This window comes from Chroicocephalus ridibundus, chromosome 7 (assembly GCF_963924245.1).
Source record: "Chroicocephalus ridibundus chromosome 7, bChrRid1.1, whole genome shotgun sequence".
Taxonomy (NCBI): domain Eukaryota; kingdom Metazoa; phylum Chordata; class Aves; order Charadriiformes; family Laridae; genus Chroicocephalus; species Chroicocephalus ridibundus.
Window position 1 is genome coordinate 50,098,166 of NC_086290.1, and position 17,293 is coordinate 50,115,458.

Below are 17,293 nucleotides of genomic sequence, written 5' to 3' on the forward strand. Positions count from 1 at the left end.
GGCCACGACAAGGTCAGGTTTTCCCCCCACAACACCGGGTGCGAGGGCTGAGGACTGCAGCTATGGGACCGGAGCAACAGATGTGAGCCCCAGAGCCTGCCTCCTGGCCCAGCGCCTGGCCGACCTCCCAAAACCCCCAGCAGGAACGGGGACCACAGCCGAGCCGTTAGCCAGTGTCTGGATGCACACATCCCCGCGATCGTCCCTGGCTGCAGAGAAGACGGGTCCTGCATGGAGCCTCCTGCCCTGTCTGCACCTCTCCTGCGTGCCAACCGACCTCTCCAACCCACCCCGGAACATCCCCACAGCTGGAGGCTTCACCGCCTCTTCCCAACAGCACTTCTGTTCTTCAGCGTGCTTATGCCCGAAAGCACGCTTAGCCTGGAGCTCTGCTGCTGCTGGGCCTGGCCCATCCACCTCTGTGAGACCCGGAGACAAGCTGCGCAGCACCGTCCCCACGGCAGCTGCGGATTCTCCCTGCTCCCTTCGGTCTTCATTTCTCCCAACCAGGCAGCCCCTTCCTTCACTCCACGTCAGCCATGATCCCCCGGGCTCTGGACACGCTTTCCTCCGGATCACCCTTGCCTGAGCCGTGTCACCGAGTCTGGGTGCAGCTTCCAGCTGAGAGCCCAGTGCCCCGTGCCGTGCTGTGTGCCAGCGCTGCAGCCCGGCGCAGCTTCTCCTGCTGAACCCCCGCTGCTGGACGTAGTGATCAACGACCGGGACCACTGCTGTGCCAAGCTCCTGCCACCCAACCCCTGCGCCAAAGCGCCCACGGCCTCCCAGCCCCAGCTGAGGGCTGCTTTTCCCGCTCAGCCTTCGGCACTGCAAACCACAGCCTGTTCGTTCCCAGCTGCCCTGAAACATCCCTGTCCGCTTTGGCCCAGCCTGGTTTTTATGGGAGCGAGATGCCCAGTGCAAGGCCTCCTGCCCTCGCTCCCTCTGTCCGCCCGCAGAGCTGGAGCAGTGCCGCAGCTCCGCACGCCGAGGGATGCCCTGCCCGGGCACGGAGCAATGACGCCGGGTCCAACCCACCTCCACGGCAGAGCCCAGAGGTGTGCCATGCCACGTCTGGACACGACAGGACTCGCAGCCCCCACGGAGCCCTCCACATCCCCTGGGAAGGGACCAAGGGCCAGGCTCTGCGAACGTCGGCGGCACAAGCCAGGCAAGAGGAACTGCCGTAAGCTGTTTGACTTCGAGTGCTGCAGGCAGAGCCATGCACAGCGGAGGCAGAGACCTTCTGCAGATCCGAACTCTCGTCTGGGTGCTTAAACAGGACCCGACTTTTTATTTTTAATGTCTTCTCGCAGTTGTTGTCCCAAGCACTTACAAATACAACCATGAGATCTTTTGAAAGTCTGGCACACGCTATGAAAAGCAGCAGTGAAATGCACAAGTTAAAAAAAAAAAAAAACAACAACAAATCTATACCCATATTTTAATTACTGTAGTCACCATGGTAACGGGAGCCCAAACTGGACTGTGATGCCAGCGTGCCAATTACAGGAAAGTTTCTCTTCGCAGCTATTCCCTCCCAATCGCTGCCGCACCGCCCGCCGCGCCACGGCTGCCTCCGCTCCGGCCCCCTGAGTCCCCCCGCACAGTAAAGACATTTCAGAGGAAACGCGCCATCCAGGGCCAGACTTCTGGAGGTGTCCGGCACCGTATCCATGGGTTATCCATGGTTTATGGAGCTGCAGGCGGACCTGCACCGGGGTAAGTGGGAGCTGCAGCCCGAGTCCCAGCCGGTGCCGGGACCGTGGCCACCCCGGCAGCCCCGCGCTGTCCCCTCCTGCCCACCCAGTAACAAACACCAAGCGAGAGTCCGTCAGACCGCATTTATTAGGGTCAGCAATTCATACAAAATTTGACAGCGTTTGCAGATAAAAGGAACCGGTTGCTGGCCTTGCTGCCAGCAGCTCGGGCGGGCGCTTGTGCTGCGCAGCAGGAAGGGTCCTGCCCGGGGCTGCCGAGGACACGGGGCTCTGCAGGGACCCCCGACAGCCCCTCACAGAGAGGGGCAGGGCTCCTCTCCCCGCAGGGGGAGGCGAAGGCGCCCTTCTGGCTTGCTCAGAGCCCAGCACAAACGCGCTCCGGTTTGCCCAGGTGGCACGGTCGGGGAGGAGGGGGCTGCAGGCTGGGTCGGGGCGTGAGGCACCAGGCAAAAAGAAAGGGTGGGGAGGAGGTCTCACCCCCTCCCAGGCCCCTTATGGACCGTCTCTCCTCTCCCGGTCACTCCGACAGCGCGCGGTGCAGGACATAGGCCAGGAGGCAGCCCAGCAGCGCGGTCCCCAGGCGGCTGGGCAAACACAGCCCGGCCCAGGCCAGGGAGCTCACCGCCTGCCCCAGCACACCCTGCAACGCCGAGAGAGCAAAGTCCACCTTCTCGTACACAAAAAGCATGCAAAAAAATGATAATTTAACATCATTGCCTCAGACCCTGAAGTGAACGCTGTGACGTACGACTGCACAGCATCTCCATTTCTGCGTGTCTCATTCCTAAACAGGACACACCTGAGCCTCCACCCATGCCCCCCGTGGGGGCCACTGCTCACCCCTCCTCTTGCAGCCTTGGGTGCGGGATGAGGTGACTCACCCACCGGTGCCTGGCTCTCTGCACCATAGAGAAAACCGTGCCTACACGGTAACGGCAGGAGCCGTTTCCATACAGCCGCGGCCCAGGCAGCTCCCCTCAGTCAGGACGGTGACGGCGACCCCGCACCAGCACCCGTCCCCGCTGCAGACCCAGCTAAAACTGCCTCTGCCCGGCAGAGCCGACGCGCCGGGAGCAGGATGAGGAGAGGGGTGCGTGAGCTGCACGGCATGAAGCACAGCCACAGGCGTCACCCCAGGCAGGGACGCGGTGCCCTGGCTCAGGGGACTCCACTGAACATCCACGCAGGGGCGCAGCCTGGGTTGACACGTGCCAGCCCTTCCCAGACGCGTCCCCACCGCCGCGGGGGAGCCTCACCAGAGACTTCTGGCAACGGCTCATCCCCCCAGAGACAAGTGCTGACCCTGCATTTCGAGGGACGTCCCCACTGCCCGCCTTGTCTTGTCCCTGCCTCCCATGGTGGCTCAGTTTCGCCCACCTCTTGTTGTCACCCGTTTAACACGACAACCAACTCCCGCCCGCTTGCTGCCACAGCTGCCCCCAGCGTCCTGCCCCCAGCCCCATCCCGCAGCCAGGATGGCACAGCGGGGACAGCCAGCTGCCCGGGGACACGAGCAGGACTCGCCCTGCCGCAGCGGAGCCCAACTGCAGGCACAGCCCGTGCCGGGGTGCTGGCCCTGGACCGAGACCCCAGTTGGAGACACAACGAATGCCCAAGCACTCTGGCAGGAGAGAAGGTGCTCCAGGCCTCTGGGGAGGTCACCCCGATGGTGGCACTCACCAACACCACAAACATGTCAGCCTGTGCCTGCTCCCACTGGGACCAGCTCGGGTGTCCGCTGGCTGACCGAGCACTGGTGGTGGTGAGCTCCTACCTCCTCCCACCGCGCTGCCCTCTGGGGACACCTCTCACCCCCAATACTGCTCAACCACATCTTCCACCAAAACATGCTTTGCCAGCCCCGGATGGATTTTAACTTTGCTGTTGGCAAGGGACGGAGGTTTACCTTGAAAGACTCCAGAAAGCCTCCGTGACCCCCGTTCTCCAGCTTGTCCTCCTCGGGCCCCAGCCCCAGCATGGTCTGCGTGTGGCTGTGGAGCTCGTCATGAAGGTTGTCCAACAAGGCAGCCCGTGTTCGGTCCTGCGGGAGCGAGAACGGGCTCAGCTGCGGGCCCCGAAGGAGGGGGCAGCAGCACTGACTCATGGGACACCCATCTCATCCCCCCACCAAGATCACAGTGGCCCCACAGGACTCCATGGCCACCGAGCGCACTGAGACACAACGCACGCTTTGGTCACTCATCCCTGCAAGCGCTGACCCAGCCCAGCCGAGGAGACGCGGCTCAGAGGAGGAATGCGAGAGCCTCCCCGCGCCGGCCGCGGCGCCGGGCAGCGTTACCTCCAGCTTGGCAAACTTGTCGGACTTGCAGCAGGCGTTCTCGGCGTTGATGAGCTTGGTGAGCAGGAACTCCCGGAACTCGGGGCTCTGCGGGAGAGAGGCATGGTGGAAAACACCGGTCAAAGTCTCTGCGTATCTCTGGTACCGGAGTTGTTCTGAGCCGAAACCGAGCTCACGGCACCCTACAGCCCCCTCCAGATGTGGGAGCATCGTGACAGTGCACGGCCTCCTGCCCCACCATAGACCCCCTCTGGCCTCATCAGAAATCAAAATAAGTGCATATAAAGTCCAGAAGTCACAATTTCCCTAAGCAGGCGTGCTTGGAAACATCTCAGACATACACATATACTTTTTTTTATGGCTTAGAACACGCTCCCCCCGTCTCAGCTCTTACTTTCTGGAACACTGGCGGGCTGGGCAGGGGTGGGCCGAAGGAGGGGACGTCTTCCCGGGCCGTGACGGACACCTGCGGAGCCAAGAGAAACGTGATTCCCGCGGGTGCGGCAGGGCAGCCCCCAGCGCAGGGATGTCCCTCTCCCGCCGGGCAGCAGGCACGGGGCGGGTGATGCTCTCCCCAGCCCCGCCCTGCCACGCCCGGCCACACCCAGCCCCGCTCCCGCCCAGCCCTGCAGCCATCACTCCTGCTCTCACGAGCACGTTCACCATGCGCAGCCTTCCCCCTTTTTCTCCTAAGAATCCTGTTTTCATCCGTGGCTCTAAGCGACCCGCTTTCGGTTTGAAAAATTCTGCCTTACTGAATCTCCTCGCAGGAAACAGAGGGAGAAGGGGGTTTATGGGGCCTGCGCTCGAGCGATGCGCTAGACGGGTGTCAGCTGCTCTGAGGCTCATTCAAACACTGAGCAGCATCAAAAGTCTTTAGTAAATGAGTGTGCTATTATACATGCACATATTTTAGATACCTCTGTATGTATACACACACACAATGTAACAGCGCGTACATAAATACGCGTGTGTGTGTGTGTATGCACATATGTTTAATATACACACCCCTATTCCAGTCAGGCTCAGCATCACCGAGCCCACGGGCAGGGCAGGCGCTGGCCACCCGCCCCCGGACCTCGGCCTGAGACACCGAAGCAAGAATCGGCACGTGCAAGCCGCGATTCCCCTCACCTTGTACGCTGCGTTGTCTGCCTCGGGGTTCTCCACCTGCACCACAATGTAGGCGTGCAAGAAGTTGGAGGCGATCATGTCTGGGACAAACGGCGTGTTCTCTTCTTGGAAGATAATGGCCACAATGTCATTGCCGATGTGCCTCTTCCGCTGGAGCTAAGCGGAGAGGGAAGGCACTTGGTGGGTGAAGCCAGGCAGGTTCTGCTCCCTTGGGAGCAAACACCGGCTGCCGCGCGCCGGGGAGCCCCCGCGGCTGCTGCCACCGCTGCCACCAGCCGAGGCCACCGCGGTGCCGGGCTGGGCAGCGGCAGTGCATCCCGGCTCAGACACTGCCGTGCAGGGAAGCTCATCTCTTACTTGTTGTGTGTCTCCTTCTGTAAAAGGCAGCTTTGTGGAGACGTGAAACATTATCTCCCTGTCCCTGAACACCGTGTACACAGACTCTGCTCCCGTCTGCCCGTGGCTGACATCCAGACCTCCTCGAAAACTGGAGACGAAGGGAAAGGCGGGGAGAAACGAAGAAATATTAATTGAAGGCTTAGCAGAGACCGCCGGCGGCTGTCGGGGCGATAGAACAAACCAGCTCATTTATCTTTATCTAGCAGCGCGCAAATGGGAAAGAACAAACTGTGCGTCACGTATTGTAACCAGCATCGCCATCCCCAGTCTGAAACTGGGGTGTGTGGCCAGGCAGTGCCGGCGGCCGGGGCCGACCACAGCTGTGGTGCCAGCCACAGGAGCAGCGGTGCCGAGCGGTGCCAGCCCACGGCCCGTGCCACCACCGGGGGTCTCTGCCCACGCCTGAGCCCCCAACACCGGACAGGGTACGTTTTCATACAAGTTCCTTCCATCTATGGCTGAATATAGCCAGACTTTCTCACAACCTCAGAACTGCAGGGAAGGAAGTTTTTCTCTCTTGGCAGCTCCAATTTTTTTTCGGAAAACTCCCCCAGCTTTGAAAAACAAGCCAAAGCTATATTTGCTTCTGCTCTGTACATCCCGCTTAGGAGTGAGATGACTTCTGTTCTCGCGCAGTAGTTATTTTTACATATGACATGGTCTCTTGTTAAATGTATTTGTAAAATCATTCTTTTTATTTAACTTACCCTTTGAAGTCCTGGAGCGTTATGGTGTCTCCCAGAAAGCTTAAGAAGTTCTTGAAGGCAGTGCTCTCTTCATTATTGCCAAACAACTCCTCCTCTTGGGTCTATAAAACACAGGGTACATCTTTTGTCCCTACGGCCGCCACGCACCAGGACAGCCCTGCACCCTTGGGGACATGCCAGCACCGCTCCTCGGTCATGCTGTGGGTGCTACGGACACAGTGACCACAGAAACACGCCTTCTCCTCGTCACCCTGCTCTGAGCGTCTTCTTAAAAGCAAGCGTTGCTGTCGGTAAAAGTGCCACAGCAGCAGGGAAAGGAACCCGAAAGCAGCCCCAGCTCTGATGGTGATTTCTGCTCGTGTCACCTCTCCCTGCCCGTCTCCTGCCACCTCCTGCCCCGAGCTCCGGGTCCCCGGGGCCACGACCAGCCCCTGGTCCCGGGGTGCTGCACGGCCGCAGGCTGCTCCCCGCTGGCACCACCGCGCTCACTGCCCGCACCCGCTCAGCCCCCGCGGCACCCGAAGGCGCCGAGAGCGACGTCTGACCAACAGCGAGGACCTTGGGATAACGTACAGGGAATACCAAAACGGCATCGAGTCCTTCATGGGAAAATCCAAGTCTTAATCATCCCCCCTGTGCTATATTTCAAAACAATGAGGCCTTAATTATGGTCTCGCACGAGTTAATCCAAAATAAAATGCAATATGTAAAGATAATTAGAGTGCCTGTCAGAATAATCTTGGGTGAGTTATAAGACTCCGCCTCTGCGCTCCCCAGCTGAGGCCCTCGGCTAACGACAGCATTCTCAGCAGACACGTGTCTCCATAGCCCACAGTCCTCCAAGACAAACGTAACTGTTTCACTGTCTAAACATATATCTGATCAAAACACCCCGCCTGCTAAAATCCATTTGCACATCCACTTTTCCCTCCAGCAGCCTGTGGGCTGATTTCCATACTGAATTTTTTCAGTCGCATCATTTCTTAATGAGCTGGGGAAACATCCAAGCAATAAGAAATGCGTTATTAGGGAGGACACCCAGCAACACAACGTGGTGCACGTGACAGAGTCAACCGTGGGGCCGGATTTCAGCTCCAGGGACCCGCACTTGCGGAGCAGAGCTCTGGCGGCAGGGATGCGTCCCTGGAGAACGGCACGGGCACCACTCACCTGCCTGAACTTCTGATAGATCACCCCAAACTTGAACGTGTTGTTGACCTCATGTTCATCATAAGACACTATCATCTGGGAAGCCTGCAGTGCAATAAAATACGAATTATTTAATTCGGGAGTTCAAAACGCGATGCCCAGAAGAGCAAACCCTGCTCGGCCCGTGCTGCTGGCTGGGCTCACAGCCCCGCTGGCATGCTTGCCATCGCCTGCCGGCCACGTTGCGGCTCCTTGTGGCCAGCAGCGGGGTACGGCCAGGGCCAGGCAGTGCCCAAGGGAGCGGGAAGGGCATCAGAAGCTAAAATTCCACATAATTAGGCCAAAAGTTTTCAACCGTGGCCCCAGTTTTGGTTATCAGCATTCCTGCAGCCCCCACTGCCGACAGTCCGCCAGGATGCCCATAGGCTCCTGCTGCGCACGAGCTGTGGCCCCAGCACCCAGGTGTGGGGGGGTGTGCGGGGAGCCCCAAACTCTCGCAGGTTTTCTGGGGGAAGTTTGGGGCCCTTTGGGTGCAAATAACAGCAGTTCCCGCAGCGCCCCAGGTCCATGGTCCCAGCCCCGCTCTGCAGGGACCGAGTCGGAGGCACTTTTCATCCCCAACTGGGCATCGGCTGCTCTCAAACTTCCAGCTGAGGGTTTGATAGCAACACCAACCCCCACAACGGAGGAACAAAACCGGTTTGACCTTGGCTACATCAAAGGCCGGTGAAACTGCCTTATAACTCACTGCTGTGCCTGCCACAGAAAAGGTACTTGAAAATGATTGATTTGCTTTGTAGCTTCCCAGGAGCGGGTCTCTATGGCAGCACAAGAGCGCACAGGAGAAGCGATCCCGGAGCGGGCAATGAGTCAGTCCTGGTACGTCACCAGTGGGGACTGCCACCCGGAGGAAACACTGTCCCCCACAGCGACCCACCCACTTCTGCATCTTCCTGCAGGGCTTCTCGAGCACCGGCTCAACCCATCTCACCGGGTTTCAAACAAGCCTTAAGGCACCAGACCAAGATCCAGGTTGGTTTTATACCCCACAGACCTTTCCCTCCTTCCCCATGATCCAAGGGCAGATTAATACCAAAGTGCCATCAATCCTTGGTGACCATTTGACAGACGAGACGGTGGCACGCACATGCCATCAGATGGCCGGTAGCCACCCTGCTGCCCAGACACACGCACGGCCCGCCGCCGCTGCACTGCTTGCATCCCCTTTGCAGCCGGGTACAAAGGCAGAGAGCTGGAAGGATGCAGTGCAAATACCCATGCTCTGTATCAGAGTAGCCGCTGGATCTTGGAGAAGAGGGGAGAGTTAACCCTATCTGACCTCCTCTGCCGAATACGCGACCGGCCTGGGGTAAGTTACCTCACCTTGGGGTACAGAACCGGGTTGAACTTCAGCCCGGAGGCATCGTCGCAGAAGGCCTGTGGGCAAGGAAGAGCAGTCAGTGCCGGGTCCCTGCGCGCGCGGAGCAGACACCCCTGTCCTGCCGGAACTCCACAGCAAGGCTGTGAATGTCTTGTAAAGGAGCCAAATCCAGCCTCCGATTGCAGGAGATGCCCCGTGGCCTGGCTGGTACCCAACTGAGGATGCAGCGAGACAAGTCCCAGGTCTCTCCATGGGTCAAAGGTGCTGCCACTTCCTTACCTCTTCCCCCAGGTATCAACCAGTGACCTGACCGGGATCAGCAGGAAACCAACAGCGGGGCCAGCACATGCCACCCTCCACCAAGCGCCCCTGGACCCCTGAGCCCAGGCACTATTGCCCAATGCCACCCAACGCCATCCATTGCCACCCAACACTGCCCAACGCTGCCAATGCCACCCAACGCCACCCAACACTGCCCAAGGCGCCGGGCGCAGCGGCACAGGCTTTGCTGCAGGTATCCCAGCCCGGCCCGGCATTTCACCTTTGCAATCTGGGGGATGCTGGGGAGCTTGCTAAATCCTGCCAGGGGGATCCTTTCATGCAACGTCTTCACTTTGGACCTAGCAAAGAAAAAGAAAGGAGCAGACATCAGGGAGCGTCTAAGGCAAGGAGATGTGGCTGCAGCCCCCCGCTTGCCAGCCCCATGGCGTGCACGCAGCGATGCTCTGCCGGCTGCTGGGAAACAATGTTCTGCAGAATTTGTTGGGCCTGGTTAGTAAGCAAAGCCTCGTTTTTTCTTCTCATCTCTGCAGCTCTTAAAATATTCATAGTTCGGAGAGAAATGACACAACGGTTCAGACACGCTAGGTCTTGTCAGCTTACAGAGGTATGGCGATAGATGTGACTGGCATTATCCCATGCCACAGAGAGGTTTACACTCAGTTTTCAGCGGGTTTAGCGACAGATCAAAGTCTCGTGTTCATTATCGGGGTCAGGCAGTCCCAGTGCCGAAGCAGTAAAAGGATGAGCCGCTGCTTCCCACCGCACCCCAAGCCCCTCCGTGTGCGACAGCCTGCGTGCTGCCAGCCCGGCTCTACCGTTTATGGTAGAAACAAAACAAGGGACTCCCAAAGAGAAAATATTTTGTTAAACAAAGCTTTTTTTTTCCATACCTGAGTATAATCCTTAAATATTCCGTGCCATCTGCCTCCTCACACTTAATAGAAAGAATCAGATTTCCTAGGCTGCTGGCTGTACAATAAAAATTTAAATGATCCTAAAAATAGAAAACAGGGCGTTAGGGGCAGGGGAGGCAGCTCGCCGATGGTGAGGACGCTGCCCCGCGCCCCGGCGGGGAGCAGAGGACTCTCCGTCACCCTGACACCCTCCCGCCCCGCGGGGACGCACACTCCCACTCGCACCCCCTCCTCGCGGGGACCAGGGCTTTAATCCCTCTGCCTTTAGCACCCTGCGCTCAGCTGTGCTCAGAGGGAGGATTACGCGACTGCGAGCAAGCCAGGGGGGCAGGTGGCGGCCATGCCGTGTCCCCCGAGTCCGGCTGAGCCCCGTGTCCCCGCAGACGGGCAGCTGAGAGCCGGCGTGGCCACCCGGAGCCCTGCTCTGTGCATGGCCTTCGCTGCCACGGCTGGGCACCCGCCGGTCCCCTCCCCTCCTTGCAAAGAGGCAAAATTTGCCCGTTTTGCTCCCAATTTTAGAATTTCTATTTTTCTCTTGGGGGGTGTGCAACTGTCAGCTGACGGCTCGTCCCCGGCGGCGGCAGCGGCACCCACCTTCCCCAGGAAATGCTTCCTGTAGGCTCTGGCCTCTCCTTTGCACTCCAGCCTGTAGCCGTAGGTGCTGGGGCTGAGGTTCTCCTCCTCCTCCTCGCAGATGCTGCTGTCAGATGAGGTGGGCGTGCCGAGGTTCTCCGGGTCTTCAATCCAGTATCCCCCGAACTGGGGCAGGATGATCAGCGGGTAGGGGCTGCCCTTCTCTAGGATCTGGAGGGACACACACCCGAGGTGGGTCAGGCAGGACCGGGGTGCAGATGGGGGGTGCAGGGGCTTGTCACCCTGTGTCCTGCCCCCCAGTTGCCCCCAGCCCTGGCACCGCAGGGGGCAAATCCAGCCCCTCTCTGAAACCTCTTCCTCTCTCCTACAAGAGGGCACGTGCTACCGAGGAAAAGCAGCAGCCGCAAAGGTGGGGAGGGGGGACGTGCTTTGTGCAGCTCCTCTCGGAAACAGGATCACCACCAATTCCCCTGTTATGGGCAATTTTGGGAAGGCATTCACCAGAAAGCGTTCAAGGGTGGTTCAGGGCACCCACCTCATCGATGCTGGGGTACGGGATGTAGTCTTCCTGGAAAAAGGAATCAAAACACGGCGTGTGACCATCTGTTCCCCACCAGCTGTCCCCCAGAACCACAGCCCTGCACCACCCAGCCCGGGGAGCTGCGCTGCTCCCGAGCGCCCTGCACCGAGCGCCCGGCGCTGGCGCAGAGCAATGCTCACAAGCCCCGGGAACGGTGCCACCGCGCTGCCCGGGGACACGGCCCCGGGACCCCTCCCCGCTCGGGGTCTGCAGGGAAGCTCTGCAGCAGGGCAAGTCCCTTTCCAAAGGGGTCCCCGGTACCGCTGGAAGCTTCTCAGCTCTGCGGCAGAACCCGACTGTTTTACACAGCTCACTGCTGAAATACACAGGTTTGGACATAAAGCCGGATTAGGGATTTACAGGCACCACTCTCTCATCTTTGCAATTCAATCAGTGCCTTCTTTTTAGATAGCATTTAAATCCTTTTTAGTCCTCTGAGTGACTGTCTTTGACTATACACATTAAAGCCCTGAAATAAGGGGCGGACACTTGAAGAGATCCGCGCAAGAAACAAAATTCAACCAACCTTATGTTTTTGGCTTCCAGTCCTCTGTTCTTCAAGTTTTGGTGCCTGTTTGGAACAAAAAGAATACATTGAATAATTAAGATGTTTTCAACTACACGGATGAAACCACAAGGGTATTTTGCTACCCGGAAACCACTCTGACACGAGTGGCACGAAAAGAGGGGGTTTCTGCCCCAGGCGAGCTGGGCAGAGCTGCCGGCGTGCCAGGACAGACCCCGTGGCGTGGTTTGGGCTGGGCCAAACAGCTAATTTGCGGTTAACACGACATGTGGCAGGGCAACGGCCCCGGCTGCCTGACAGAGCCTGGCCCAGGCAGGAGCTCAGGGACAGCAAACCCTGCTGGCACCCGCCTGTGCCGCGCAGGGGGAGCACCGCGAGAACCGCACCAGGGGAGCACCGCGCCGGGGGAGCACCGCGCAAACCACGCCAGGGGAGCACCACGAGCACTGCATCGGGGGCGCACCATGTGTCCCGGCACTGGGGGCAAGCACCACCTGCCTGCACCCCTCCTGCAGGCACAATGCACGTGCCAGGGGACACCCCGGTCCCCCGACCCTCCTCATCCGGGCAGATCCTGACGTGTTTTAGTGCAGGACAAGAGAACGCCTTGCCCTGACCCAAGGGGTACAGGGACAGTGCTAGACACCGCCGCGCACGAGCCTGCCATCTGCAAAGATGGGCATCAGTGTGCCGACTTCACCAGGGAGCCACGGGACCGCGTCCCAGCATGTCCCCCTAAACCTCCTTTTGCAAAACTGCTCGGGGCAACGCGGAATAACCTCGGAGGAAGATGCTGCTGAAACCACCGCTCTTCCCCCTGCGCAATGGGGTATTTCTGTGCAGCTCTCTGCTGCCCGGTTTGGGCTGGGACGCGCAGCCGTGCCCCCTCTCAGTGGGGCTCGCGCCGCGCCGGGGACCGCAGCGGCAATTCACAACCCGTTAGGATCCCACAAGGCCTCCCAGCACATTAACATAGGAGGTGCTGGGGGATCTCTGTCCTTGCAGCCTCTGCCACGTGGGGAACGTCCCGCGTTACTGGCATGCAACGCTGCTGCTCACCTGCATTTTTTCCAGCATTTCGAAGAATTCTGCAGACTGAAAAAGAAAAGAAGGAAATCTCCTGTTCAATTAAAGGAGACGCGAGGTGAGCCAGCCCAAGCCGCGTGGAGGTAGGGACACCGGACCCCCCACCCCGTACCGGGCACTCTGGCTCTGGCCCTCAGCACAAAGGAGAGAAGAGACTCTGTCCGTAACCGCTGCAGGGCCCCGGCAGCAGCGGGTCTGCGCACGCGAACAGCAGCAACAAACCTTCCTTTGGAAATGAAACAAGCCCAGACTGATCCATCCAAAAAAGCAACTAAACACTCCAGAAAGTGAGGCACCTACGGCAGCCCTCCCCAGCCCCTTACCTCACACGGTGCAAGCCCCGGGCCCCGCGTTTCGCCGGCTGCGGGAACGCCGGCCATGCTGCTGCCCGCAGCGCTGGGCTGCCTAGGGCAGGGTTAATGCCCAAACGAACTAAAGAGATTAGCGAGCCCCGGGCTCCAATTAAAATCCCGGTGTAGGTCCCCTGGAGCGCAGCCGGACCCCGCAGCCAGGGCGCTCGTCCTGCTCCCCAGCGCCTGCTGCCTCCCGCCCCTGCCGTGCCCACGGCTCTGCACCCCGTGAGCACCCCCCAAGCCGCTGCAGCGCCCGCAGGGCACGCGGCTCCTGCACCTTTGGAAATCCTTCGGGACAAGAACCAAAACCAGACCAGTAGAGCCCGTCACCCACCACGTCTCCAGGAGAGGTGCTAAAGCCCCGTCCGTCCCGCTCAGCCACGCTTTCTCCCGGGCAGGGGGGACTCGGGGAGCCCCGTCCCTGCCCTCACGCACCTGCGCTGCCCGAAGGGGCCCCGGCAGCAGCCAGCTGTGGGGTCACCCCTTCGGCACAGCAGCCACCCAGCCTCAGCTGGAGTATCCTGATCCCTCATCCAGCTTCTCCTGCTCTCAAGTACATGCAAATAAATTATCTAGTCAAACTACGGCTGTAAATGTCGGGGCACTCCCAGTAAACTCGAGTCGTCGTTTCAGTTGGGATATAGTTAACTTATTTATTAGCAGCTGGTATAGTGCTATGGTTTGGATTTGGGATGAGAAATACTTTTGATAGTACACTTTGGGTTTGGGTTGTTCCTACTCTCTCAAGGTCTTTTCTGCTCCTCACGCCACCCCGCCAGCGCTGGGCTGGGCAGGGAGCTGGGAGGGGACGTGGCCGGGAGAGCTGATCCCAACTGACCCAAGGGATATTCCATACCATGGGACGTCATGCTCAGTATATAAAGCTGGGGGAGAAGAAGGAAGGGGGGGACATTTGGAGTGATGACGTTTGTCATCATGTGTAAGTCACCGTTACACATGATGGAGCCCAGCTTTCCCGGGGATGGCTGGACACCCACCTGCAATGGGGAGCAGGGAATTAATTCCTTGTTTTGCTTTGCTTGTGTGTGTGTGGCTTTCGCTCTACCGATTAAACTGCCTTTATCTTCACCCATGAGTTTTCTCACTTTTACTGTTCTGATTCTCTCCCCTGTCCCACCAAGGGGGTGAGCGAGCAGCTGTGTGGTCCTGATCGTCGGCTGGGGTTAACCCACGACAACTAGTAAGTGGCTTTTCTGGAGACACGACACAGCAGCCCCGTCCCTCCGCTCCCCCATCCTCGTGCCACATCTCGAACCCGTGTTTGCTCCCAGCCACCTGCCGCAGATGGGCTCCTGGCTCATGCGGCCGCGGAGAGGCTGCGGCCAGGGCAGATGCTGATGGTCCAGGAGGGAGAGCAGAAAGTGGGATCCGCAGCTCCAATGCTGCTGGATATCAGGAAGGGTTTGCAGAGGAGGGATGTGAGATCTGGGGCAGAAGGGGTCACAGCACCAAGGAGAAAGGCACGGGGCGGGGGGGTGATCTTTGGCGAGCTCTTAGAATAGGCTGAACTTTCTCAAAAGACAAAAAAGAGAGAAAAAACAAAAAAAGAGGGGAGGAGACGAAGAAATGAAAATCAAAGACCAAATGAAAACCTCAGAGAGATTTTCTTTTCATAAATGTGGCGAGCAAAGGTTAGTTTTATGGCACGGGCAGCCCAGTGACTGCTCTCGGTTACACCAGCTGGGATGGGGGAAAGCCGCCACCAACACAGGCGGGGACTGCCGTGCCTTGGGAGCAGCCCTGCCCCTGCTGCCAGTTTCAGACTATGCCCCGTTTTTATCTACTGCACCCACATCAGGAAAAACAAACCCTGGGCTCAGAAGAGCTCTGCGCCCAAAGCCGGGAGCAGTTTAAAAAGGCTTTTCCTTATTTTGAGCTTAGTTTAGATTCCGTTTGTCTTCAGGTCTCCGTGATGGACAAACGCTCTTTGAGTCAATTAAAATAGTTCCCGGGTCCCACTCTGCCGGCAGCCAGACCCGGAGAGGCGGAGGCACAGCAGTGCTGCATCCACCTGCTACAGAAAACCGGAGCGCGTATTCCGTGAAGCAGACAGCAGTCTGTGCCCTGCAGGGATTTATGCATACTTGAGGCCAAGCTTTACAGGGCCACAAATATTTTGGTAATTATAGCGGAGACAATCGCAGCTTTGTGACGCCTGGCAGGAAGCAGTGTCGAAGCAATGTCACTGGCCAAGCAGTGTCACCGGCCGCGGGCCCAGCGCGGGAACAGGGACGCTCGCCCCGCTGGGGTCGCCCAGACCGGCCGCCCCAACCTAAACCTGCTTCTGCCTCTCAACTGCAACCAAAGCACTGCCAGAGCGGGTGGCCGCGTCCCCGCCGCCTTTGGCGGGACAAACCTGCCCGGTAGCTCGGCCTGATAACCTCAGAAATGCAAAATACTTAATAGCAACTATACCACTCCTTTTCTGCTCTTTCTTTCCTGCTCGCACATCCTCATCCCTCACCACTGAGCACACCACACCTGCAGCATGAGGGGGGACATGCAGCCACATCCCGGTGCTTCAGCACAGAGAAGTAGAGGATTCCTCTCCACTAGCACCAGGCAAGACTCCAGGTCCGAAGGGGACCAGCTGGGGCGCACAGTGTCCATCCAACCGCCCCAGCACCCCGGGGTGAGTTTAGGGAGCCGGGACCTGCGACCGAGGAGCGCTTGGAGCAGAAGCCGCAGCGAGTGCCCGCTTTGGAGGTTTCCTAAGAAAATGACACCCAGAAGGAAAACCCCGCAGTGGGCAGGAGCCGCCAAGGATGGATTGCGGGGGAGCCGAGCCCTGCCCAGCGCCCGCCCCAGCGGTCGCACAGCACTCACCAACAAACCCCGCAAGAAATCCATCATCCGCCTGTGTCACCCCCCGCAGCAGCGCGGCCATCCCGCCCCACCTCCGTTCGTTAATGTTTCTCCAAGGCAGAGGCACGGCGGGACCGCGGCTTTGTTATTTCAAAGGGTGGCTCCCGGGGAGGCCCAGGGCCCCAAACTGGTTGGGCAGGAAGAGGGTGAGGGTTTGCAGGGGACGGGCAGGTGTCTGCCGGGATGCACGGCCCCACCAAGGGGATGCACGGCCCCACAGAGGGAGGCACGGCCCCATGGAGGTGATGCACGGCCCGGGGCGGGGGATGCGTGGCCCCATGAAGGGGATGTGCTGCACCCCTCGGGAGGGCACCGGCATGGGAAAGCTGCAGCAGGAACCAGGCGCTGGGCAGCAGACAGAAAATCCGACCTCTCCAGCTGGAAATCCTCATGCACAAAAAAGCCACAGCCCTTCACAGAAGCTGAACGAATCCCAACCTTAAATCCTCTTGGAGTCATCTCAGGACAACCCGACCTGCTGACCCAGGACCTGCAGGCTGGGCACGGCACCAACAGCGCCTTCCTGTCCCAACAACGCCAGGGAGGAGGCAGGACACGGCTGCTTTGGCCAAAACGCCAGCATGGCTGTGCTGGAGACGGGCAGCCCCAGCTGCAGGGGACTTGCTCCTGTCCCTGCTCCCGCTGCCCGTACCTACCCCTCGCCCCTCACCGTGACCCTAAGTCTGGCACAGATCTCTGGGAAGCACCTTAAAGTCTATCGAGAGCGGGGCAGAGCAGGATGGGCACTGAGGACATGGACTCAACCCACTCATGCTGCACAGCATCTCATCACAGGCTCGGCTACGCCAGCGCGGAGCCACTGCCTGGCATCCCCTGCGCTGACCGCGACAGCCAGGGGACCCAGCCACCGTCTCCAGAAGGACCGGGTCTCTGGCTTCCAACCACAAAGTCACCCCAGGTCTCCCTTTGTCAAGCTGATGGCTCCTTAATCCCTGACATCTCCTCTCCCTGGCATCTCCGGTTCCATCTCTTAAATGTCAGCAAATACATACCAGCCCCTGCCTTTCCAGAGCCAAGGCAGCTGAGACCGAAGCGGCAGCAGGGCCACAGGGAAGCTCCAAACACGCGGACGCACAAACAAAACCCAGTGGCTCACGGACAGCCTCCAGCCTGAAGGATTTATTCCTGTTTGGCACCTCTGGAGCTCCCTGTGCCTGGCAAAGCAACGTCCAGGTAAGATGCATGATCCTCCTCTGCCGCTCCCCGGCCGGGGTGCCAGCACGGGCAGCCGCCACCGCAGCGGCTCGGCCATCGTCAGTGCCGC

General features: G+C 59.3%; 1 protein-coding gene across 19 annotated transcripts in view; it reads right to left on the reverse strand.

Moving 5' to 3' along the window:
* Positions 1–17,293, reverse strand: part of RAP1GAP2 (RAP1 GTPase activating protein 2) — an 86,880-nt gene that overhangs the window by 10,084 nt on the left and 59,503 nt on the right. For 16 of the 19 annotated variants that reach the window (XM_063340326.1, XM_063340323.1, XM_063340327.1 and 13 more), the window contains 14 exons: positions 12,743–12,778; positions 11,684–11,728; positions 11,113–11,145; positions 10,578–10,787; positions 9,960–10,063; positions 9,329–9,407; positions 8,790–8,843; positions 7,428–7,511; positions 6,258–6,358; positions 5,509–5,638; positions 5,152–5,307; positions 4,412–4,483; positions 4,018–4,104; positions 3,625–3,759 (listed from right to left, as the gene is read on the reverse strand). In XM_063340326.1, the coding sequence (XP_063196396.1) occupies positions 3,625–3,759; positions 4,018–4,104; positions 4,412–4,483; positions 5,152–5,307; positions 5,509–5,638; positions 6,258–6,358; positions 7,428–7,511; positions 8,790–8,843; positions 9,329–9,407; positions 9,960–10,063; positions 10,578–10,787; positions 11,113–11,145; positions 11,684–11,728; positions 12,743–12,778 (1,326 nt within the window). The remainder of the gene's footprint in view (positions 1–3,624; positions 3,760–4,017; positions 4,105–4,411; positions 4,484–5,151; positions 5,308–5,508; positions 5,639–6,257; positions 6,359–7,427; positions 7,512–8,789; positions 8,844–9,328; positions 9,408–9,959; positions 10,064–10,577; positions 10,788–11,112; positions 11,146–11,683; positions 11,729–12,742; positions 12,779–17,293) is intronic. The other 3 variants (XM_063340328.1, XM_063340339.1, XM_063340330.1) reach the window with 2 other exon arrangements.